The sequence below is a fragment of the Tasmannia lanceolata genome, unplaced genomic scaffold, assembly GCF_043159265.1.
Source record: "Tasmannia lanceolata isolate RefF3 unplaced genomic scaffold, GAP_Taslan_0.1 ptg000015l, whole genome shotgun sequence".
Taxonomy (NCBI): Eukaryota; Viridiplantae; Streptophyta; class Magnoliopsida; order Canellales; family Winteraceae; genus Tasmannia; species Tasmannia lanceolata.
In genome coordinates, this window is record NW_027518692.1 from 39,555,905 (window position 1) to 39,581,683 (window position 25,779).

At 39.7% G+C, this 25,779-nt stretch overlaps 1 protein-coding gene across 4 annotated transcripts; it reads right to left on the reverse strand.

The window, feature by feature from the left end:
• Window positions 1–13,320, reverse strand: LOC143847196 (protein PHR1-LIKE 3-like). Of its 4 annotated transcripts, none has more exons than XM_077355937.1 (7): window positions 13,131–13,320; window positions 12,822–13,015; window positions 4,485–4,561; window positions 3,566–3,620; window positions 1,365–1,440; window positions 1,222–1,291; window positions 1–672 (listed from the first exon to the last, which is right to left on the reverse strand). In XM_077355937.1, exons 2-7 carry the CDS (start codon window positions 13,009–13,011, stop codon window positions 253–255), a joined length of 888 nt encoding a protein of 295 aa, XP_077212052.1. In that variant the 5' UTR covers window positions 13,012–13,015; window positions 13,131–13,320; the 3' UTR covers window positions 1–252. The 4 variants fall into 4 exon arrangements, with proteins under 4 accessions (XP_077212052.1, XP_077212051.1, XP_077212053.1 ...); XM_077355936.1 differs by having other exon boundaries at window positions 12,822–13,027; XM_077355938.1 differs by having other exon boundaries at window positions 13,127–13,320.
• Window positions 13,321–25,779: the final 12,459 nt, after the last annotated feature.

Genomic DNA, 25,779 nt, shown 5'->3' on the forward strand with positions numbered 1-25,779 from the left:
TTGTAGAAAAGATAAACCATTGTAGAAGATAGTGTTCCAAGAAGAAAGAACAAACACTAGAAAGTTTCATTCTACCCCTTGCAGGAACTGAGATAGATCCCAAATATGCTAAAAAATTCAAAACCCCAGTCTAGTTCCATTATAAACCCTAGAGTTCCGAACCCGCCCGCATAATAAATATACAAATCTGAGGTTAATTACTCGAATCTATTAGTGAACAACATTTAACATTGGCCTTCAATCAAATGCAAGTTACTTGCCTTGCCGCATATCACTCTCCCAATGTAGCAACTCACCATTGCTAAACATGGGCCTTGCTCGTTTCTTCAAGGCGGCCTCCGAACCCACCACTGATACTCTTCCCGGGCTTCCAGTTGATGTCAGACAACTGTCTACAGAGCAATCGGTGATCTGGGGCGGTAGCCTAGTAAGAGATTTTTCTTCCAAACAAACTGCCAAAATGTCAGAGAGGGATGGTAGTTTTTGGGCGTCAGATTGAACGTTCAGACAGTCATCAGAGACCTTGATTCCAAGATCAGAAAGTTCTTCCCTCGCAGCTTCAACCCCAACTGACATTGCACTCTGCTCGGCGAGAGCTTTGATGGCTTTCTCTAGTATGGATTGTAGGTACTTGCTTTGGGCTTCAATTCGAAGATGGAGATGCCGTTGAACCTGGTCAAGGAAACCCAACTGAGAATTAGTACCAAGGGTTACTGAATTATCTATATCACAAATATCTCCGACACTTTCAAAATATAGCGATTTTATCACGAGATTTTGATAAAAGACAATCCCTCAATAATCCCGAGAATTTAAAAAATATAGCGATATTTTCATTTACCATGATAATATAGCGATAAAATCATGATATTTTTACGATATTTTGTATTTTTTCTTAATTTATATATTTTTAAGAGGAATGCTACATTGGTCAAATTCCATTTAAGACAGTTATGATCGTAATTTTCTGTGCCATCTTAAATGGAATTTGACCAATAGGGGTGCACCTTGCCCCCTTTTTTTCGCAAGGCACCTGTGAATCTAGCATTCCTCTATTTTTAAATAATTTTTTTTATCGTTTTCCTGACATAAACCCGAAAAAATAAAAGCAAATTTAATATATCCTGAGATTTTCCGCTGCCGAGAAATTCCCAAGAACAATATTTGTGAAATAGTGAATTATGAGGGTGCCGCCACTCAACTGGAGGTGAAGAAACTGACCTCTAGATGTTCATGCAGTCTTCTTTGAACTTCCATTTGAAGCCTCAGTGCCTCAGTAACCTGGTAACCACTGTAACAGGGATGGATATGTGAGGGAGAAACCAAGGTTGTAAGGAAATAGATACAGACAATTAATTACTCACTCATTCAAGTCTTGAGCCATCATTCTTGACGATGAGGATGATGAACCAGTCGCCTGACTTTCTGCGTCGCAAGAAGCTGGAAAACCCATGATGAATATTAATATTTTGACCAGTGAACATAGGCAGTTAAAGGGAAAAAGGGGGAACCAATACTTGGAGATTGGATTTCTGGATCTAGGTCCACATTTCCTTCATCTCATTTTTATTGTGAATGGCCACTTTTATTGAAGAGGAACAAAGAAAATTGCAAAGGTAGAGAGTGCCCAGTACAGAATATGCTCCTTCTTCCCTCTAGATTGGATATTCCCTTACTCTTGTTTCTTCTTTTTTCTTGGAATCTCTTGTTCATATCAAACCTTTGGGTTCTCTCCTTTCTTTGTGCACATCAAAGCCATGGTGGGAATCTTCTTTCGATGATCAATCAATGAGGAAGTTCTATAAGAAGGATATAAAGATTCAATGCATAAAATGATCATGCCGCTTCATGTGAATTGTTGTGCTGCCTTCTTGTGGATTGGTATGATTACTACCTTAGTTTGAGCTTAATTTATTTTCCTGTGGTGCCTCGTGTGGAATGTGAGTTGCCTCGTATGGACGGTTGTGCAGCCTTTGTGTGGAGTAGCTAGTGTCCTGCCCTAATTAGTGATTGTGTAGCCTGCGTGTAGAGTAGCTAGAGTGCTTCCCTAATTTGTGATTTTTCTCCCTTTGGATTGACAAGGTTTCTTCCCTAATTTGTTATTGTGCTACCTTCATGAGGATTGGCTAGTGTGTTTTCTTGACGCCAGGTTCAGTAGTTGTGTTCTTGTCATGTGAATTGCTTTACTATGCTGCCCTGTTTGGTGATCAAGGTAGGTGCCCTCTTTCTTTGTCTCCATAATGAGTGAAAAATAGACTCAATTTTTCAAACATTACGAAGAAAGGATTCAGTTAAGTTAAATTGAATGGGCCCAACGACATATACTTCAATCTGTGACGGTGCCTTGGTGCAAAGGTGAGGTTGAAATTTCTGGCTGAGAACGCACCCAGAGTTCGATAATAAGCTTTAAGAGTGGCTTAGAGAAAACTATCAGATTATGATTTGGATGTTGAACAAGATTGAACCACAAGTTAGGGCAAATGTGATGTTCCTAGACCCCGCCGAGAAGTGTAGGACACAGTATGTGAGGCATATTCTCCAAACAAAAGTATCTCCCATTGCATTAACTGTCTAAGAATGTATTCTTGTTTAAGCAAGGCAAAAAGAGCTTTAGTGAGCATAGAGTGCACTTCATGTTGTGGGAAGAGTTAAATGTGTATCAGCTACTTACATCTGTGATGTAGGATTGGGAAGGGAAATAGAAGAAAGGGGAGAAAATAGTAGAATAGGAGAAGATTAGAAGTAGAAGAGAAGAATTTAGAGAGACTTAATAACATGTAAATAAATCCTAATATCTGCATCAATCTGATTTGGAGATATTGACAAGGTAGCGAGAAGAGTTTAAGGTTGCTAAGCTTCTTTTTGGAACGCGCTAGAAAAACCAACATGTGAAAATCAGGTTCCCTATACAATTGGTGGGAATCATGTTTGTCAGCATGCTCCAACTGCAAATTAGCAGTATAGTGCTCTTATTGTAGGGGGGTGCAACTCGGGTCAGGATGGATCGGGTTGACGCCAACCCTAACCCAACCCAAGATAGCATTCCCTCAACCCTAACCCAACCCAAGCCTTGCCTCGGGTTGAGGGTGGTCAACCCTAACCCAACCCGCCTCTAAATCTCTCAACCCTAACCCAACCCATCTAACTCAAAATCGGGTTGCGTTCGGGTTCACTAGGGGCCAAATAGAAAAATACAATAACCCAAAGGACATCAAGATAAAATTAGGGGACGGAGGTTGGGTTTGGGTCAGGTCAGGTTGCCAAGGCCTCAACCGTAACCCAACCCGAAATTAAATAGGGTTGGCTTTTACCAACCGTAACCGAACCCTACCCGAGGAAATGCCAACCCAACCCGAGCCAAAATCAGGTTGAACTCGTCGGGTTCGGGTTGAGCCCGACCCAAGTTGCAGGGATATCTTGTTGGTATATTAATAAATGCATCTTTCCCAAAAGCGATGAATGCAGTACATTCAAAAAAGAAAAATAAAAATCATGAAACAATTGGATAGGTATGATGCATGTCTCCGTGTGTGTGCGCTTTTATGCATGAGAGTGAGAGAGATACCATCTTTGGAGTTGTCAGTGAACTCCTTGCCTGATTGCTTCCCCAACCTGTATTTCTACAAAATGTGAAATTAAGAATACATTACAATACATGGTTGGATTTGTGAAAACACAAAGATGTGGATCTTCCTAGCACATTTCACTCTATAGTCATTAGTTGAAAGGATTGTACAAAACCTATGTCAAAATATCTCTGAAATTTTCAAAACATCACGGTTTTATCGCGCCATTTTGATCAAACAACAAAATCCCGAAATAATCTCGAGATTTTAAAAATATAGTGATATTTTCATCTTTATCATAAAATATCGCAATAATATCCCGATATTTTTACAATATTTTATTTAATATTATTTCTTAAATTTTATATATTTATATATTTTTAAATAATTTTATTTTTATCATTTTTCCCAATATAAACAGAAAAAAAAATTAATATATCCTGAGAATTTCCCTCTCCGAGAAATTTTCGAGAACGATATTTGTGACGTAGTACGAAATAAGGAGATGAAAAGATATGAAGTAATCAAAGAGTACCACACCAATCTGGCACAAATAAATGTTTCAACTTCAAGGAAATGGAATCTAGTCATGCCTCTTTATTTTCTTAATTTCCATAAAACAGAAAACCGGCATAATTTATTTATTTATTTATTTTTGAGTTTGGATAGGGTAGAGCCGGGTAGAAAATGATTCATGAAGAAGAACCCAACTAGAGCCGGGATTAGAGCTGGGTAGAATGGTAGATTCCTTTCACCTTCTTCGTGAAATTTTTCTAAAGGATTCATTTTAGCCGACCCCAACTAGTTTGGGACAAAGGCTTTGTTGAGTTGAGTTGAGTTGAGTTGAGTTGAGTTATTTATTTTTTAGGTTCAGAATAGCAGGATTGGACTCTAATTTTTAAATTAAAAAAAAAATACCTGAAGATGACTCTTCAAATGATAGAGAGTAAGTCCCTTTACACCCATGGTTCTCATGATGGTCTTTGGCGTGGCTTCTGCAAAAAGAAGATGCAAAAAGAACAAAGTCACTAAAGAACTTGGATGATTTATTTAGGTTAATTACAGGAACAAAATAAAGTTAAGGATGTCATCATCCAAAGGTTTGGAAGGATAAGTACTATCAGTGTTGGAGTCCAAATGTAAGAATTTATCACAGTTCATTTTCTTGATTTAAATTATTGATTTGGAGATTGCAACATCTCAGTCCATATGGTAAATGTGCCCATGAAAGTTGAAACTATGATACAGTTGTTTGATTCAAAATTAAAACTATATGAATCATATATTAGGGTTACTTCATGATTGAGAAACTTTCTAAATTTAGGTCTAATATTCTACATATAAATAAAAAAACTAAAAAATGCACGTAATGGGGTATAGATATATCTTTGAAAATAAGTAATGGGATCGAGTATGCACGAATCTAAGTTTTCAATCTAGGGATAGAACATGTTTTAATTCAAATAGATCTATGGCAAATAAGATGCGGCTTATATGACATGCTAACCTAAGATGAACAAGTTCCATTGTTTTACGACACATTGTGGACACCCAAACCCTAAAATTATTGTCAAATGCACATAGTGAGAATCAAAAGATAACCATTCAACCGGAGAGATGTGTTTTGTCTCCCTTGTTTGCATGGTGGTATGAGCACACATGTCCCACCATGAATCCATGATCCTCATGAATTCACATGATTGTGTGGATCTATGGACCATGGACCCATAACCCCCAAAAAACTATAAGTTGATCTTGTTTATTCTCCGTTCTACCAATTTATAAATTCAAAAAAATTCACTATATATTATACCTCGAATATCAATTGGTAGTGAAAGATCATTACCTTTGTTTTCAAAACTCCTCACAGAGAGAGAGAGAGAGAGAGAGAGAGAGAGAGAGAGAGAACTTGACAAAATGAGAATTGAATCAAAATTCGCAATTTTAGGTACAGTCCCTAAGAGACCCAACGAATTCCTAATGGGAATCATGGGATCCTCTTTAATTGTCACAATCTTGATCATGGGAAAAGGACAATTATCAACTGACCTCAATATGGATCATATTAGATTAATGTGTGGCCGTCGACCCTTCCCCGACTAGAGAGAGAGGACTTGACAAAATGAGAATTGTCACAATCTTGATTGTGGGAAAAGGACAATATCAACTGACTTCAATATGGATCATATAGATTAATGTGTGGCCGTCAACCCTTACCCGACTAGCCATCATAGTTGAGAATCAAACATCCCAAAATTGATTATAAGTCTTTCAAAGTGGGGTGTTGGCCTGACACATTGAAGTCACAATGGAATAGAAATATGAAACATTTTATGCAAGTGGAACTATGAAATGCTCCAATGAAACTCAAGAAAGTCCCACAATACTAAATTACTAACTCACTGCTACATAAAACAAGTGATGGGGGACCATCCCGGGCTCCCTATAATTTCAAAGTGTGTTTATCAATTATGAGTGCCCTTATCATTTATGGGGATATTATCAAAGAGGGTGTCATTGTCATGCCAGTGTGCCCTTAGAATTTACTGGCAGTAGTATGGATGGGGAGCGATTATCATTAATGACCCTAATCCATTACACACTCGTAAAATAAGGTGACATCATGACACTAACATTACAAAGGGCTCGCTCTTTGTTATGAAAGAATCTGATTGGTTAGAAGGGTTTCATTTTAATTGTTATTAGTATTGGGACATTGAAAAAGCCAAGTGATATTTCATCACACTATTGATAGATATTTCCAGTTTGAGTTGAATTATGAGTTTTATTACTAAAAGGAAAGTAATTTCTTTGTAGTAGGATTAGATGGAGTCCATGAAAAGGGAGAATAAGAGTGTTAGTACTAGGGTGAGTAGTCTAATTAAAGCGGTTAGGGTTAGTCAATGACATATGGCATCTTTTTATTGGGTTTTTATTAGCAATAAGGAAGCAGGACTAGGTTTTACTCCCACTCCCTTAGAATTTCGTGGTAAGTACTTTGCCTATAACTTGTAAAGGCCTATGGTCTTAACTCTCATGCTTTATGAATTGAATTAATTGAGTTCACACCCTCAAGTTTGGTGATGCAATGCAAAGGAGATCCCGGTTAGTATTATTTCATCTTCTCTCGCTCTCTTTTACATGTTTTGTTTCCAAAAGTTAGAAACCATGGATCCTTATATAAAGTTTCCACCATCGATCTCCATTGCCTTTCCCTCATTTGTTTCAGCCCTTCTATTTTTAACCCTCCATCTTTAAACCTCCACTACCCATGCTTTCAACCTAAATCCCTACTCCCACGACACCTTTCACATAGCCACGAAAGCCATAATATATCCTTCTTGTTGAGAGTGAAGAGACGAGAGGAGAATGAAAGAAAGAATGTGAGTTACGAATGGCTCCCCCTCACTCATGTATATGTGCCCTTAGCCACATATACACCTACCTTCTAACCCCCCCCCCCCCTCTCTCTCTCTCTCTCTCTCTCTCTCTCTCTCTCTCTCTCTCTCTCTCTCAAGCTGGAATGTATATATCATACATTCCTAATTTGTTACAAATATCACTCAGTTTCGCCTTACTTAATGGCTTGGTAAACACATCAGCCAGCTGATCCACTAATCTAGTAAAAATTGTGCATATCTTGCCCTTTTGGATTCTCCGATGAATGAAATGACAGTCCACCTCAATATGGTTGGTCCGCTCAAGAAAGACCGGATTTGTAGCAATGTGAACCGCATCCTAAGAAGGAGAGGAGGGAGCGAGACCAATCTCTAACAAAAGGGTGCGCAACCAGATGAGCTCTCCACTCGTGTGCGACATAGCCCTGTATTCAGCTTTTGTATTGGATTTAGCTACGATGTCTTGTTTCTTGCTTCGCCATGACACCAAGCTACGTCCAACAAAGGTACAATATTCAGTGGTTGATCTCTTATCTGCTGGAGATTGTGTCTGTCCATTTTTGTCCTCCACAAATGGAGGGGTTAGGATGATCCTATGGAGCTGATTTTTGGTACACCCCCTATCCATGTAAGGGACTTTAAAATGAATGCTTTGGATCACCTATATATATATATATATATATATATATATATATATATATATATATATATATATATACACACACACACATGTGTGTGTATAAGCTTGCCAACCAATCTCCTGTGTCTGCCAGGATCATCTAACAATTCTCCCTCATCTGGAAGAAGTTTTACATTCGGGTCCATGGGCATAGCAGTAGGTTTCACCCCAAAAGAACCCATCTCATCTAATAAGTCAAGCACATACTTTCTTTGTGAGAGGGAAAGGTCACTGCTCGAATAGGCAACCTCAATCCCCAGAATGTACCTCAGACGACCCAGATTTTAGTGGAAAACTCTTTCAGCAAGAAAGCCTTCAACTTTTGTATGCCCATCGAGTCACTCCCAGTAATGATAATGTTAGAATAGGTAATTACCCTTAGGGTATAATGGTCATTGTACACTTCATCTACTTATATAAATACATAAGTGAAGGGGAGCTCTCCCAACTCACTAACTCTTTTCTCTCATTCTCTTCTGTTTCTTCTCTCAACATGGTATCAGAGTCCTAGGGTTTCCCTAGGGACCACCATTGACCCTCCCCTCTTCCACCATCGTCTCTCCTCAACTCCAACACGGCGAAGCCCTAATCCGACACCACGCTTCCCTCACCGACACACACCCTACCTCTCAATTCCCCCTTTCCTGGACACCCCATCCACCCTTCTTCCCTAGTCTTACCCCCCAACCCATCACTCCCGACACCCAAACCCCTCCCTTCCTCGTCGTAAACCACTTCCCCTGTAAATCCGACACTCCCAACCCCCTCCCTCCTCGCCGTAACCCCCTCCCCTGTCCTCCTGACACCCCCAACACCCTCCCTACACGTCATACCCCCTTCCCTGTAAACCCGACACCCCACTCCCGTTCTTCTCTACCCACGCACCCCCCCCCCCCCCCCCCCCCCGGGTTCTTTCTTCTTCCCACAACCCTCAACCCTCCACTACTTTCCTCTTTTTAGGGTCACTTAGCAATCCTATTTCTCACCCTGAAACCTTTTGATTATGTATATTTACACCCTAGACCAATGCCATGTGAATTTCAGGTTCAATGCAACAATTGTTTAGTTTAATATGGTCATAACAGTCCAGTTTTTCCACCAGCAACGATCCTTATCCTAGATCTATTTATCCCATACTTGGTTATCATGCATCACTAGGGGTGCAACTCAGGTTGGGTTCAACCCGGAAAAAAAAGTCGGGTCGGGTTGAATTTTCCCAACCCGGGTTGAGTTCAGGTCGGGTTCGGGTTGAGTCCAAGGTTCGGTTATGTGTTTCAATCATGACAAAACTAGAAATATATAATTTTAGTTAGAAATACAATAAAATCACAAAATGTACAAAAAGATATGCATATGATGGACAATCAAGATGAATGTTAAGGAAGTACTAGAATAAGAACAAAGACATTAACAATAAAACTTCAGGAACTGCTAAATACGAACAAATACACATAAAGAAAAACATATAAGGAAAAAACTCCATAACGGTCTAACAAACCAAGTTTCATATGTAATTCATATAAATATTTATACAGAATATATACACCACATTTCACATGCAATTCATATAAATATAGTTATGTAACACATCCCGGTATAGTATACCACCAATACAGTAAATGACAAAGAAAGATATTTTTTTCTTTTCAAAAATATTTTTTAATATTTTATAAAACATATTGTTGGATGTATACACATCATTAAGGGCAGTTTAGTCATTTTGTAATATACACTTCATATATATATATATATATATATATATGGGGAGAGAACACATGATTTTCTCTCTCTCGTTCACGCCACCCTCATCTTCTCTTCCACTCTCCATCTCACCATGTAGAAAACTAACTTGGTATCAGAGCTAAAGGTGGAAGTGATCCTTCCTTGTTAAAGGTACCATCATCTTCCTTTTTCTTCTTTTCTTAAAACCCTAGACAAACCCTTTTGGGTTTTTCAATAAAACCCTAACCCCCATCCTTCCTCCTCCACTTCTTCCCTCAAATCATCCTAACCCTAACCCTCATCCCAGACAACCTAACCCCCCACCCCCCACCCTCGCTCCTCTCAAATCATCTTAACCCTAACCCTCATCCCCCCCCCCCCCCCCCTCTCACCCCAACCCAAAAAAAAAAAAAAAAAAACCTAGCTGCCAACCCCACTCCCACTTGAGATTCCCACCCACAACCCTAGCCGACGACAGCATTTCGCCCAACCCCCTATCCTCCTCCCACCTTAGCCAAAACCCCCTATTTGCTCTCCCACAGCATTTCGCCCAACCCTTTTCCTCTTTTTCCCATCCCAAAAGTCCTTTTTACATTACACCCTAAACCTAAAGGTTCCTAAATGTAATTTTCTCTCAAACCTAATCCCAGACCTCTCTCTCACATCAATTTTCTCTTCCTTATTGTGTTGATATCATCTCTTAACTTTGTGTTCTCTTCAAATAAGTCCTTAAATAACTCTTTCTTAATGTTCTAAACTTAATTCCTCTTTCCTTTATTCCTTTATCCGTTTTAGGACGTTGGTTGTTCATTCTCTTTTCGTTCCCCTATGTTTGTTGGGCATGCTTGACCCTTTGTTTGTCTCAGAACCGCCTCTTGCCTCTTGCTATCTAAGAAAGTGATTGATGTTTGTTGTCGGTGGTAGATTTATTGGTGATTATTAGTTGTTGGTTGGTGGTTATTATTGATGATTGTTGGTGCTGTTGGTGGTGGAGTTGTTGATGATTGTTGGTTGGTGGTTGGTGGTGATTATTGTTAGTTATTGTCGTTGGTGGAGTTGTTGGTAAACTATGACGGTCCGTTGGTTGCCCCTTGTTCTGTGCTTGATGATTAATGATTGTTTGGTGATGTTATTTGAGACTTGGTGGTGCCCTAGTTGTCTTTATGTTGCTTTGTTGGTAGTTGTGCTGGTCTCCTCGGGTTGGTGATTGGCCCTTGTTGGTGGTGGTTGTCGGAAGATTTATGACATTCCTATTGTTAGTTGATTGATGTTGGGTCGATAGTGTTGCCTTCACGTGTATTAGAGGTTGATTGCTGTTAGTTGATCTCAGCATTATCGTTGTGGTTACCGACTGTTGTTGGTTGTTGTTATGGATCCAGTCGATTCGTCTTCACAGCAAATGACCTCCATGAAGGTTGATGAGGTCCCTTCTTCCACTACCGCTCCTCCTGCTAGTTATTCCCACGTGAAGGCCCCTCTCCAAATGACCTCCAGCAGACTTGACGGGAAAAATTACCCTCCTTGGCGGAGGGCAATTAGTACATACCATCGTGTTTGGGGTAAAGCTCGCTTTCTTGAGCGTGCCCCTCCAGCCACTGCAGATTCCTCCTATGAGAGATGGGAACAGGAGGATGCAGTGATCAAATCTTTTCTGTGGAGTTATATGGAACCCCAGGTGGCTGCTAATGTGATGTATCTTGATTCCTCTAAGGAAGTCGGCAACTTTGTACTCTGGAGCTAATAACGTCACACGAGTGTGTGACCTCTTCTCTGATTAGTTTGGTTTCCATTGTGGGGACATGTCCATAGCAGATCATTATAGTTCTTATGTCGCCCTTTGTCAGCAGCTCGATCTGCTCATGCCGTTCATAGTAGATCATGTCGTTCTTGCAAAGCGTTAGGAGAAATTGCTTGTTGTTCACTATCTTGCCTCCTTGGGCCCCGATTATCTTCAGATACGCCAGTAGATTGTCAGTTCCGGCTCCCTTCCATCTCCCGTTGAGATGTTTTCTAGGGTACAACGTATGAGGGCTGTTCCGACCAGTGACCAACGTGTTGATGGGACTGCACTTGCTACTTCTACTGGTGGAGATCGCGATTGTGTTTTTGGTAGATTCGGTCGTGGTCGTGATGGTGGTGGCCGTGATGGTGTTGGCCGTGGCCATGGCCGTGGTCGTGATTCAAGGGGAGGTCATGGTCGTGCATCTTGATATTGTACCCACTGTCGTATGGATGGTCACAGTATCGAGTACTTTTATGATTTACATCAGGAGCTTCGCCCACTGCTTCTGTTGCTGCTTCTAATGGCCACCCCATTGCTCTTGTTGCTCCTGCTACATCGGCCTCTAAAAAATCCATGATGGTCAATCGTGCTGAATATGAGGAACTTGTGCGCTACGTGATCGAGGCAAGAAGCCCACTGCCACATTTGCCTAGCCAAGTCTCTTGTTATTTTCTTTCTAGATCTATTTCTGGATCATGGCTCATTGATTCGGGAGCATCTTATCACATGACTGGTAATTTTCATCTTCTTACTTCTTTCCAGTCAGCCCCTTCTAGTGCCCCTCATATTGTTACAATAGCAGATGGAGCTACATCAACTGTCTCCAGGGTTGGTGTAGCATCCATCTCTAATGGCCTTTGTTTATCTTATGTTCTTTATGTTACTTCATTTCCTGTTAGTCTATTGTCTGTGTGTCAATTAACAAAATCTCTAAACTGTTATGTTTCTTTATTTTTCTCTTATTGCACCTTTTAGGATTTGAAGATAGGGACGAAGATTGGTTTGGGCCGTGAGATTGGTGGCTTATACTATCTTGATTCGACCCTATATAAAGCATCTTCCCTCTCATTTGTAGTTAGTTTTTGAGATTTGAATTTGAGAATGTAGAAATTCCTCTTTTGGAGAGAGAGAGAGAGAGAGAGAGAGAGAGATTTTCTCCTCTTTTACCCCTTTGTGTTTCTTGAAAATTGAAAATTGAGATTAGGATTCTTCTAATCTTTTCCTTTTTTTTCCTCATCCAATTATCTTGTTTAATGCAAGATTAATATCAGATTTAAGTGTTCCTACATCCCCTTGCAAGAATCCAGATTTTTCACCAGAGATCCGATCATATTCCGAAGAATCCGACGACGCTTCTGCGGCCAATTGCGCGAGTCTTCCATTTCATTCCATCAGGTAAGAAGGTCGGCCAATAGGGAAGCTCACACGCTTGCAAGTGAGGGGGTTAACAGATTAAAATTAGATCTAACCCTCTCAGTCAAGGTTTTGTAGTCCTTTTCCCTAATAAAATTCTTTACCATTAAAAAAAAGTGATATATAAAGATTAAATTAGACCTTATCACTAACCAAACAAGCAACATTGTTTGTAACAACTAAAAGATCAAATGCAAAAATAAAAATCAAGAAAGGAAAGCAAAAAAGAAAAAGAAAAAAGGAGGGGTGTCAATACTAACTTTCAGGGCCACCCAACTGAGTAACTGCATCAACAAACCGCTCATGGAGCTCAGTCGTCCATCTGAGTCTAGGCTTAGGATCACTAGTGAGCACCAAACAAGCGTCTATAGGGAGATTGGCCCCATCAAGAGAACCCTGCAAATTTTCATGGGCCAAACACTTGTCCAAGGAATGAATGGTAGAGTACATTTTCCTGCAAAACCCACTTCAATTCAAAGCGATTCATCAATAAATGCAAAAAGAGAAAGAGACCCAGATATAAAAATAGCAGCAACCCTTGAAGCAAAAATAATAATAAACCCACCTGCCTCTATTATTCGTCAAGAGGAGCAAAACCCTTGTAGCAAAATTAATAATAAGTCAATCTTTTGAAGCTAGTAGAGAAATCATAGGGAACTTTTCAGTTTATTCATGGGGGGTGCGTTGAGCCAGAGCAAAAATGTGTTTTGCATTTTTTATTTGGCTTTTTCTTTGTCGCATGGTAATTGATTTATGCTTGATTGGATAAGAAAAGGAGGGTGGAGACTGGAGAGGTACGATGGAAAAGTGGAAACTAGTGTCTGAACCAGGGAAATTTTTTCATAGGAAAACAAATTCCCCTCTTTGGATTGCATGGAAAGTTTTCTTCGGAGAATTTCTTCTTTCCATATGTTTATGCTTAATTTAGAGGGATAATATCATAATACGAAGGCCCCTCTAAGTAAAAATTGAACAGGATTGGTTCAAAGTCATCTTTTTTGTGTATAAAAATAGTTGATTTTTTTAGAAATATTCTTCCTGTCCAAACTTTTCCAAAAAATTCTTGCAATCCAATCAGTAAGATTGCAGGAAAATTATTTCTGATGAAAAAAAATCTTGGGAATTCCTTTCCACAATTTCGAGGGATATGATTTGGTCTTGGTATATTCAGATTAATATTATCATGAATTGAAGGTCTCTCTACTAAAAAAGTTAGCATTTTCGTGTGAAGCCAAACAGTTGAGAAATAAAAAAATTTGGGAAAGGTTTTCCTTTCCAAACTTTTCCAGAACATCATTGCGTTCCAAACGGTTCCGGAGATAATAAAAAAAAAAAATTCATGGAATAGAAATTCAAGAGTCCGGCAGGAATGAAATTTTCATAGAAAGATGAGAAAATTTTGGTTTCTAGAAAGAAAAATCAACCCAAATGCTGGAAATTAAACTTGCTAATGAAACCGAGAGTATAAATTTTGGGAAATGATATCCCCCCGTTCCCATGAGAATGGTGCACTGCTTGAGGATACATTCACCCCCTTTAACGTTTTTCTTTGCCTTTAAAACTTAACAAATAACGTTGGTGTATCGGTCCCCTAAATTTTGCTGTTCAGGAGACACCGTGGTGGGCCCTACCCATGACACCACAACAACTAGGCTTTTTTTTGGCCTCTGCTTAGTTGTTTACTTGTTGGAGGCATATTATAAAAACAAGTATAGGCAAATTTTAAAAAACAGGTTATATGCAGGGAATTGATGGATGCTCATCCTTTCTGGTAAAGGTTTTTTTGCAATGCCAAAAAAAAAAAAAAAACAATCAACAGCTAGTGGAAAAGTGATTAGTGAAATGAGAGTATTTCACTAGGCAGTTTTGCAAAAAGCTATTTCTCAGCTCACTTTTTCAGGGGAGAACATCCACAATGGTCGAATTAAATTAATAAGACAAAATTATTTGCTATGTGGTTGTTCTCTCCCAAAAAAGGGAGCCGTGAAATGGCCTTTTGCAAAACTCCCTAGCAAATCCGGTCACCAAAGGCATGATAATACAATGCAACCACAATTAATTGGATCATATCTCATTCATAATCTATCTATAATCTATAATATGTACTAAGCATGTGTCTTTCCATTGTCGTTCGCTTTGTTTCCAAGAAAAACTTTTATTGGAAAACTTTTTCTTTATACTTTATGTTTTGTTCAGGGCCCAGCATTTTATACCCAAGCATAGCATGAGTGATGTTCACCCTTTTACAATTGATATGGTGGGCCCACAATCTCTATCCAAGCCCATGCATATAGTGGGGCCCAGCATTTTAAACCACGACCTTTTATGGGTGGGTCCCACCATCTTCTACCCAAATCTATCCATAGGGTGGGGCCCGCCATTTTACTGGTATTGTTATTGATGAGATGGGGTCCACCATTTTACACAGCATGTTTTGATGGTGTGGGACCCATTATTTTACACCCATGTATACATGGGCCCGGAATAATAGTATGTGTGTGTGTGTTGGGATGAGGGGCTAATAATTATTTATAAGGGAAATGATATCAGCACAACCATGATTTGATATTTGTGCTAACCTATCTTGTCTTTTAGTATTTAAAGAGCTGTCAAAAGTTTATTACAATTAAAAAAGAAATTAAAAGACAAGCTAGAACCACATAAATAACAAAGAATGGGTGTGCTTATATCATTTCTCATTATAATCTCTGATATTTTATTGCTCAGGACCCTCTCTACTGATAATTCATACTCTCTTATTTCGAATATTTAATACAAAATTCCTATAATATAAGATATAATAAAGTAATTCTTAGGAAACATTATTCAGAGTACATACATTTGAACAATAATGTTGTTTATAGTACATAATGTATTCTTGTGCAAAATGTATATAGGTATATACGAAACGTTCTCTAGCCTCTTCAAGGAAATCCCTTATGGCGGTCTCAACAGACATTAACTCTGGTGTGCCAGCAGAAGCTAAATCATTGGTAGGTGTTGGCAAGGCAACAACATCAAATTCTTGCCTAGCATTGGTGGTAGGAGGACGCTACGTTTTCTTCTTGCCAGATATACATGTATATAAGCCGGTGGACCAGAAACATGGGTAGTGCAAGGAAAAATAGATGGACAAAAGAAGGGCCAAGGGCTATGCGTAAGGTGGAGGGAAGCAGTTATGGATAACATATATCTGATAATTAATACTATCTAATGCCTTATATATTATATGGCTACCAACAATATTAATTATTAGAGCCCCAATTATATAGGAAAATGATATATTCACCCCAGTTTTCTTCCTTGGGCCACCTGCTTGTAGTGTTAAAGGGTAGTCATAAATACACTAGAGGGGCCTGCTCCACGGAAAAAAGAGGGTGAATATATCTCACTAAACTAATATACATATACACACACATGAGAGAGAGAGAGAGAGAGAGAGAGAGAGAGGAATGCTAGACTGAAGGGATCCCTTCTAAAAATCTAGTGGCAAGGTCGAACATCCCTTATAAGCAATATTAATGTCTGATCGGACACGTCGTCTACATCACTTCCTAGATTCACAGCGAACGATAAAATTGATCTTTGTCCATAGTCTTCCGTTCAACAATAAATCTTACTTTCGCTAGACATCTTTCACTCATTGAAGGTTCAGACATTCGGAATTGGGTATAAAAAATCTGATAAGTTCACGACTCTGATTCCAATCACTCACCCATTCAAAATACAAGGCAAATACGTCATCGTGATATATGAAGACTTTTTAATACGTTTTTGTTTAGTTATTTTCTAAACAAAGAAGCATGGCAGTAAGGAAGCACTGATCTTCTGTTACGTTCGTCAAATTTCGAGAACTCAAGATGATAATTGAACTCCCGTGTTCCTTGCAGACTCAGTAGTTCAGCTTTTGTCCCGGAAAATCGAGTTTGATCGGACGAGCTTCTCAAGAGGCATTGTTGGGTCCTAGAGCCCGTGATTTCTAGGTAGGTGGTGGCTCTCTATATATAGAAGAGCATGGGCTTCTTATTGAACGAGATGTCCGTACTCTTGAAGGGCCCAAAAAAAAGGTAATGTAGCATCTCCCCATCATCTTCACTAAGTTGTCATACATTCTTTGGGGGACGACAATGACCAGTCGCCAACATCGTTCATGTGTGGAAAAAAGGATGGTTGATGCCTAGGACTCTTATATCGATAAAGTACTTTAGTAACAGTCATCGTGCCACATTTAGTTGGTACCACTAACCTACCGCCTATGTACCACCTTGTCCTTGAGTGGTTTTAGGAGTAACCTCTAAAGCTCGTACTTCAAAAGGAACCCAGAAAAGGAGAACTTAGATATCATAAGGGACTAAGCCAGACAAAAGATAACCCTGGTTCCTCATTTCCAAGAAATTGAACAGCTGGTTTGGTGCTTCGGCTCAAAGTTTGGCTGAACACATTGAACTGCTGGTTTGATGCTTCGGCTCAAAGTTTGGCTGAACACATTGAACTGTAATAGTTCTGGCACGCCCGTACATGAGTGCATGACACCGTCGACCAAAAGCAAGGTGTCAGAACACAAACGCTTTTTTTCATGCGTAAGTTGGGGTTAGGTAGACCCCTACTAGAAGATTAAGTAAAAAAAGATGATACGATGGCATGAACAATACCACTGCCCAATCCTTAGAACAATGTTCAAGGAAAAGGGCAGAACAACTAGGGTCATGATACCTTTGAATACGAATTCAAAACAAGCAGAGAAAAGAAAATACATGGGCTGGATTTGTGTGCTTGGGGCCGTACGTGATCCGTAGAGCATGACCTCATACTCAGGCGAAGCCATGTTTATTGATCGAGAAGGTCAATCATCTTCTGGCTACACTTCCTTGTTCTCTGGCTTTTCCTCAGCTCATAAACCTTTGGGCGTTATGTTCTTCTTTGACGGAGGACTTCTGTTTTCTTTTGTTGAGGGTGATCTTCTTCGCCGGCTTCCTGTTGACTCATTAATTTAATTGGGATGGAAGATAGACCACTTGGGGCTTTTTTCCTTTGGACTTTTCGTTAGTGATTTTGCATTTTCAAAATCATGTATATTACATGTTTTAGTGTTTTGGAAAATATTTTATCAAAAGCGTTTGGGAAAAAGAAAATGTTTTCTTGGAAATATTTGCTTTTACAAAAGGATGTAGAAGTGTAGTTGAAAAGATAGTCCCGTACCGGATAAGAGAAAAGAAAGAGAAGGGCTTATAAAGCACTACCTTTTCTAACTCTTGTTGATTGCACATTGGGTTGGACCCGCGGGACGGTGCAACGCACCGTTCGCACACGCGCACGCGTGCGCGCGCGCGGCGAGGGCAATGGGCTATAGGGCGCATAGTGGCGCTTTATTGGCGCTTTTTTCAATATGAAGGTGGATCAAGATGAAGGTGGATCGGTCGGATGGGTGGGTCAAATGGTTCGCAGGCCCATCAAGCCGAATGGTTCAGTTGGGTTGGGCTTCGGTTCGGGCCTAACGGTCGGCCCAACTGGCCCATGACTCCAACGGTCAAAGGGTGTGATCAAATGGGTTGTGTCCCTTCCCCCAACGGTCATGTGCCAAGGGGGTGCGATCCACACCATAGATGGTTGATCTAACGATGACTGGGTTGGAGAGAGGTTTTACTCAAACCAACACTCACCTCTAGAATCGATCAGGACCATTCAATATCAATGGGTGCGATCTAACGGTCAGATTTCAAACATTCTGGAAAGGTGCCCTGTAGAGGTGTTTTTCACACTGAAAAGACACCAGATGGTCTATAAAAAATGTGCAAACTTCAGTCATTTCAGATAGAAATCGAATTGGCAATTCTGACAGACTTTACACTCTCTTCTACACTCCTACAAAAATCCCCAAGTATTTCTACATACTGTTTTTCTTTTGTTTACTATTCTAGATACTGTTTTTCTGCAGAAACAGAATCTAGAGATTTCTCTAAGGCTTGAAATTTCGGAAGGGCATTTCGGGTTTGATTCCGCTAGTGCTACGCGTCATCAAACATTAGTAGGGCTTCCTTACTAGGCTTCATTGTATCTTGGAGGCAATTCGCGGATCCCCTTTGCACACTCCTAGTGGAGGCGAATCTTGTCTTAAGGAAAGTGATATCACGCCTTGAAGCAACAAGTTTCTGTTTTCTATCATCAACAGTACCCTCAACAAATTTTATAACACTTTTTGCCATGAGTCTTCTTCTTTGAGATTGGATTCCAATTGGAAGGATGTTTTGGTTTCCTGCTTCAATGTCGGATGTCCCTTCCTCCAAGGTATCTGAAGGCGAGAATCTATTTCTTTGACTCTTGAGGAGTTGTCTCTTTGAAACTTCTACATGGGACTCCATTTGCTTTGGATTGCCTTCCTTTGATGGTGAATTTCTTTGTGAGTCCATTTTTGCCACTTCATTCCTCACCTGTGATTTTGGCCTCCATTCTTGCCTTGGTTCTTTGGGCTGAACGGGTCGTTTTAATTCACATCCATCAGTCGAATGACTGGAGTCAAAATAACCCATTCAATCATTAGGTTCCCAGTCATACACAACCGGTTGAATGACAGGGCCGGTTGGGGTGTTGAATCGGATAGTATCAGGGAGAGGGTTTCCAGCACAGATTTCAACACAAATCCGAGCGTAGTTCAATCTAGAACCTTCGGCCATCTGTGTATCCATGTAAAGAGGCTTTCCAATATGACTAGCTATCTCCTTGAGATTTTTGTTCGTCCAGAATTTAAAGTGGAGGCCTGGGAAACAAACCCAAATAGGGATGGACGATAGCTTCAAGAATGCGAACACTTGTATGATAAATCCTCTATCAATTGTGCCTCCAACCCAACAACCTCACTTTTGGTTGTCCAGCCAACCTTTCCTCATTCACCAGCATCAATAGAATCCCAAGGCTGGCGATTTTCTGATTCAAAAACTTTGCATCTCATAGATTGCACAATCATCAATTTGGATATCAACTCCAACAACCTTCATAGACCTCGCTCAGGCGAGGAATCCTGGTTTTGTAATAATCACTTCAAACTAACCTCGCCAATTTTTGTATCAATTTCAATTACCCACTTATTAGATCTTTAAAATTCTATGTATATATTCGAATTGCTCCTAGTTGAAGTAATAAAGAGGGGGAAATGATATAGGGAAATGTTATCAGCACTACTGTATTTTGATGAGGCCACCCCTCACTTTATTAAAAGTAGGTATGGCCCGCACCATAGGATGATCCAAACCGTCTATTAGATGGGCCACAGCCTAAATAGGTCGTGCTCCAAAAATCATTTCCATAGGTTGATCCTAACTCTCCGATTTGAATGTTAGAGGGTTGACCCTAACTGTCTATAGATCGGAGGGTTAGGACCAACCTATGGAAATGATTTTTTAGGGCACGACCTATTTAGGCTGTGGTCCATCTAATGGACGGTTTGGATCATCCTATGGTGCGGGCCATATTGTACTTTTAGTAAAGTGAGGAGTGCCCTCATCATTATAGAGTAGTGCTGATAACATTTCCCATGATATATTCGTCCCTTCTTTTTTTAACTTGGGGAAGCACCGCTAGTGTATACGAGTAGTGATAGATACTCTAGACGGGGCTGTCCCAAGTAAAAAACAAAGAAAAAGGGGGGCAATATGTCACGTCCCTAATGAGGTATTTTTTGATGGGGTTGCCACCACTCATATCACAATCGTGTGGGAAGTCATCATCCTTTTGATTGAGATTTCCATTTCAAATATTTGCAGTAGAGGTCAATGTCATAAGAAAGTGGGATTTGATTGAAAAGGTTCCACCTTGTTGCAGTTGTGGCCGTGGAAAATAGATAGGTGGTGGGTAGGCACGGCCCACTTGAAGATTTGGGATCTCACCAGAAAATGCAAGGTTGCTTAATCCCGGCCACTTTATTGCGGTCGTGGTCCTGGGAAAATGGATATCTATAATATGGGATTTGCTAGGCAATTTTGCAACTCAGGTTTGCAATGGGGTGTCAATGGATCCAGACGGTCCGATGGACCATCCGAATCGAAACTTTAATGAACGGGATATAAGCATACCAAGAGCATCCATGGGCATATTTCAGATTCCCAATCATATGATCCGAAATTTTTTGGATCGGATCCGGGCATGCTGCGAAAGTCCTTAGGGACAATCACGATTCGAAATCATCTTACAGTAATACCCTCAAAATCATTACAACATCAATGTTAAGTGGGGGTATTCTCATCAAAATAGTCATATTCTTTTAGTAGTCACCGATTTCCATCTTTATTGAATGAAATCTCATTTTCAAAATAATTCTCCTATTCCTTCCCGTGTAAGTAACCCCTACCCATTTGTGGAACAAACATCTCATCTTCCTATCTGTAACCATAATCCATCTACTCCATATTCTATCCCTAGTCATTGCTCTCACCCTCACCATCGCAGCAACCTTGCCTTCCCAGCATCCGAGCAGTAAGCACGGAAAACTCCTGCTAAGTTTTTTGTTTCTATTATCTTCTTAGAATACTAAATAGTGGATACATATTTTTCCCGGTTTTTAGTCACTTCTTTGAAGTCGATCACTACTTTTCATTATGGTGGAGTGACATTTTAACTCTTTAAAAAAAAAAAAAAATTAATTGTGTACTAAGATTAGTAAGACATAATAGGACACTCAGATGGACGGTCCGATTTAAAATGGATCGTGACTGTGACGTGGAAAGTAGGATCCGAAGAATAATCCGAATCCGATCTGACCAATAAGGAATTTGAATGGATCGTGCCGTGACATAGGTGGATCCGTTGACACCTTGCAGAAGAGAAGAGCTAAATGGGCTCATATATTTTGCCCAAATGGCTTTCCGCAAAATTGCTTAGCAAATCAACCATTAAGCGTGATGACCTTGCCCATTGGTTGCACTTGCACGTCATCAGAGTGCATTTATAAAATGTAAATGTCAAAGAACATTAAATCTGCTTTGGTGACCTGCTACCAATGTGGGCACCCTTTCACCAATTTTGCAAGGGCGAACTGAGTTTTGTAAAGTTCCCATATCCCAAAAGGATCAAATAATAAGGCATTGAAGTCAATAATTTAGAAAAAGGGACAATGTCTGGATCAAATATTTTATTAATTTAATCAATTTTTTTTTAATCTTATGTAGATATATTATTGTTCACCTATACTTGTATAGACTTGTTTTTGTCCATCCGCTTACGCGGTCCAATTACATGTGTTAAATAAACTTGAATAGAACAATGCACTTTGCTTGAAATAAGGATTGCGTATTCTGATTTTTTCGCCAGATAAATTCTTAACATGGGGACAGGTATGGACACCGATGTAAATAGACATGGCATCCGCATGTTTGTCATACATGTGAGAAAACTAAATGAACGAATCAAATAAGACAAACGAATGCAGCTAACAATCATTTTTTATTAATAAAATCAAAGGATAGCTACTCTTTTTTAACTACTCTCTCTCTCTCTCTCTATATATCATCATGGCGTGCATTTTACTAATAGATGATTAGAGATTCCCCACAATAAGCATTTTAGGTCCAATCAGAAGAAGGAGGTGCCAAAATTGGTTTCTTGCCCGAAGAGGTGGTACTATTCGGATTACACTCGAGTCGGAATGATTTTTTTTATATGATTTTTTCGCCCACTTTTAGGATAATGCGCCCCCGTTTTAACGTGATTTTGATGTCAAAAAACGTTAAAGTCCGCCCACAATTCACGTTAAATTTTTTATTTTAATTATTTTCCATTCTGTTGATAAGAGAATTAGAATAAGAACTGGAAGAGGATATGTCAATTCCAATTCCTGATTTGGAAACCAAAAGCAGGCTAAGTGTTGCTTTGTTTGATTTTGACAACTCCATACTGTCTGCCAATTAAATGCCTAATTAAATTCCTGGGATTTCGTGTGGAATTATTTTGGTTCCTAGGGTTTCCTGCGGGGTTATTTTAGTTTCTGGGATTATTTTGGGCCCACTATGTAACCAGCAACCAAACGTGGGTTTCCTGTGGAAATTCCACAAAAGTCTAAAGAACCAAAAAAATTCCAGCAACCAAACGGAATTGAGATTTTTTTAGTCGAACCGTGTTCGGCAACCATTAGTGAGGTGCATTTTCTATTTAAAACATCCTAAAAATTAATTAGAGAAATGCGTTCAATCGTTAATTAAGATTCTTAATCACAATTACGTGGAGCAACTAAAATGCGTTTATCAGGGTAGCCTACAAAAAAATCCAGAATCCATTTTTTTTTTGTACAATCGAACGTCATTCTGCTAAAAAAAAATAGAAAATTTGATTCTTGGATGTGAGCTGCTTGCGGAACACGATTCTCTTGTCACTAAAAAAATTCATTCTGATTCTTGATTCCAAAGTAAAAATCGAGAAAATGGTTGCCAAACACAACCTAATTAATTAGCAGGATGGACATCGAAGGCTTTTTAATAACCTTTGGCTATTGGTATTCCTACTACCATCTTTTAATAATGGGACAAACTCACTTGGTGTTTTCTTTTAATTTGCTGCTGAGAGCATTTTAGGAATTCTAATAGCCATTGACAACTAGCTAAATAATACAAGAAGGTGATTTTGCCCCATTATCAAAACATGGTAGTGGGATTATCGGTATTCTAACCTTCTCATCCTTCTCCAACTTCATCATAATAAACTCGTTAAGGTGCATTGGGAACTTCATTTTGTACATGTTTTGAGACTTTTGTTTTTATTATCAAAACATGTGTAAAATGATTGCAAAATGAAATTTTCTCTGTTTGGTTGCCGGGTTTTTTTTGGTTCCTGGGATTTATGTGGGAGAAAAAAAATCCGAGTAGATTGGTGGGAAAAAAAAAGTCCCAGAAGCATCCCGGTAAAGTAAAATCTCATGTTTGGTTGACCGGATTATGGTGGGAGGAAAAAAACTTTGTTTTGTTGCTTGAACTGTTGGGAAGAAAAAAATTCTTCTCAAGCTTATTTTTGGTTCCTAGGATCATTTTGGTTCTGGGATGGGTTGAAAAGGCAATCATTACAAAAGTGGGATTAAAAAAATTCACCACATAAGCAATCATTACAAGAGTGGGATTAAAAAAATTCTAGTGCTAAAAGGCAACCAAACATGGGATGAGACCAAAATTTTACTAAAACTTTATGGGACAAAAATTTTACTGGCAACCAAACAGAGCTACACCTCAGCAAAACCCTATATATTAACGACAAAATATTAACACCCAGGGGTCGGGCCTATAGCTCCATTGATACTCAGCGGCAAAACCAAAAATATCAACCATATTCCCACTACCATAGTTTGATAATTGCACGAACTCACCTTGTCTTTTATTAATAAATTTAAAGGGCTGCTGGGAGCTTTTTAGGAATTGTTAAGGAAGCATTAAAAGCTCTTTTTTCACGTATTTTTTACGCTAGCTTTAAGCTTCCTAGCTGGCATTAACTACTATTAATTAGGGAATTAAATCTTTTTTTTTTTTTTTTTTTTTTTTTTTTTTTGTGATTGGTAAGATGGGGTTAGGCAGGACCCCAACCAGATATCATAAAAGGAAAAGAGTACAAAGATAGGGGGGCTCGAAGGCCACACCACAGGGAACAAACTCCCTTGGGATTACAGTTAAGCACCCATCAGCGTTGAAAAAAGTGGGCCTACAAAATAGGGGGCAATCCACAGCCTGGAAGGGACAAAAGAAAATGGACAATACCCAGATAACAAAATAAGAAATTGTACCCGAGTCGTCGTCGGAAGTGATTGCGACCAGATCTTGCGGCAAGCAGTGTAGGTGAATGTCTTCTCCTTACATCGATCTGTCATGATTTGATATGAAATCTGCACCTCTGTTGCTTCTTGCCATGAGTGGGCAAGAGAGAAGGCCGCAGGGATTTGCACACATTGAATTCGAAGAGAAAGGGGAGATTACAACCGAAGGTAGGATTTTCCAGAAAAATCCTCTGAGAGAATCACAGAAAGATCAGAAGGCATGAGGTTAAGAGGGATCGGGTTCCCTTTACATAAACAGTTGCTTTTTGAGAGGTAATCAGCAGCTCTGTTACCCTCTCTCCAAATATGAGAAATTTTCCAAGATTCCAATCGATTGAGAACGATGAGAAGGTTCTCTAATGCGGGAATTAGCTTCCAAGGGCAAGGACATTCTTTTCTAATTATCTTCACTGCCAGGAGGGAATCAGATTCAATCCATAGATTTGGATTTGCGGCTTTGTCAAGCAAATGAACTCCTTGGATGATTGCTTCTAATTCAAGGTCTGAAATGGTTCCTCGATCGGCATCAATGGAAAACATAAATCGGGCATCGCCGCAGCTGCCTCTGAGAATGCCTCCGATGGAGGCGGAATCACTGGACAACGAGGCATCAGTATTAAGCTTGACTTCATTGGGCTGCGGGGGAGTCCAAACACAATATTTAAGCTCTGGGGCAAAACGAAAAAGGGAAAGGTTCCATATCCGGGCTATCCGGGCATTATCTTCATTATGATCATCATCCAGCTTCAGGAATATAGCTCGGTTCCGTGCAGCACAAATAATTCTGTTAAGAATAATTCTTTTATGGGTTTTTACCTGGTTGTGAAGCCTGCTATTTCGTTCGGACCAGATAAAGAAGATAGAAGCAGTGAAAAGGAGTCTTACGAGGATGCTCGACTGACCTTTGAGATTAAAATTTCGACGAATCCATAGCTCCTCCTCCGCCACTGAATTCTTCTGCTTTTTCCTATCTGAGATATTCTTGAGAATCGTCCTCCATATCCAAGCCGAGAAGGAACAGGAGAAGAAGAGATGGTTAACGCTCTCAGTCGCGCAGTTACAAAGGAGACAAGATTTATCAACCGAGGGACCAAGGAAATGGAGGTTATCTTTGGTGGAAAGATGGTTTTGAATGGCCAACCAAGCAGAGAAACTGAATTTTGGGATATGGCCCGGGAACCAAATGGAGGAAACCCAACAGGGGGGCGAATCTTTTGCTCTAACAGAATTCCAAACACTTTTAAACGAACAAATACCATCTAGTTGAGGTTTCCAGATGGGATACGAAGGAGAAAAAGATGAAAAAAGCCCAGAATTTAATATTGGTTTCAACTCCTGGAAGAGAGGGAGCTCAAGTAATTCATCCCAACCTCCAGCTTGGATGGAGCCTCGAATAGAGGCAAGCGGGGGGATGAAGTTGGAAAAGGATCCGAGGGAGG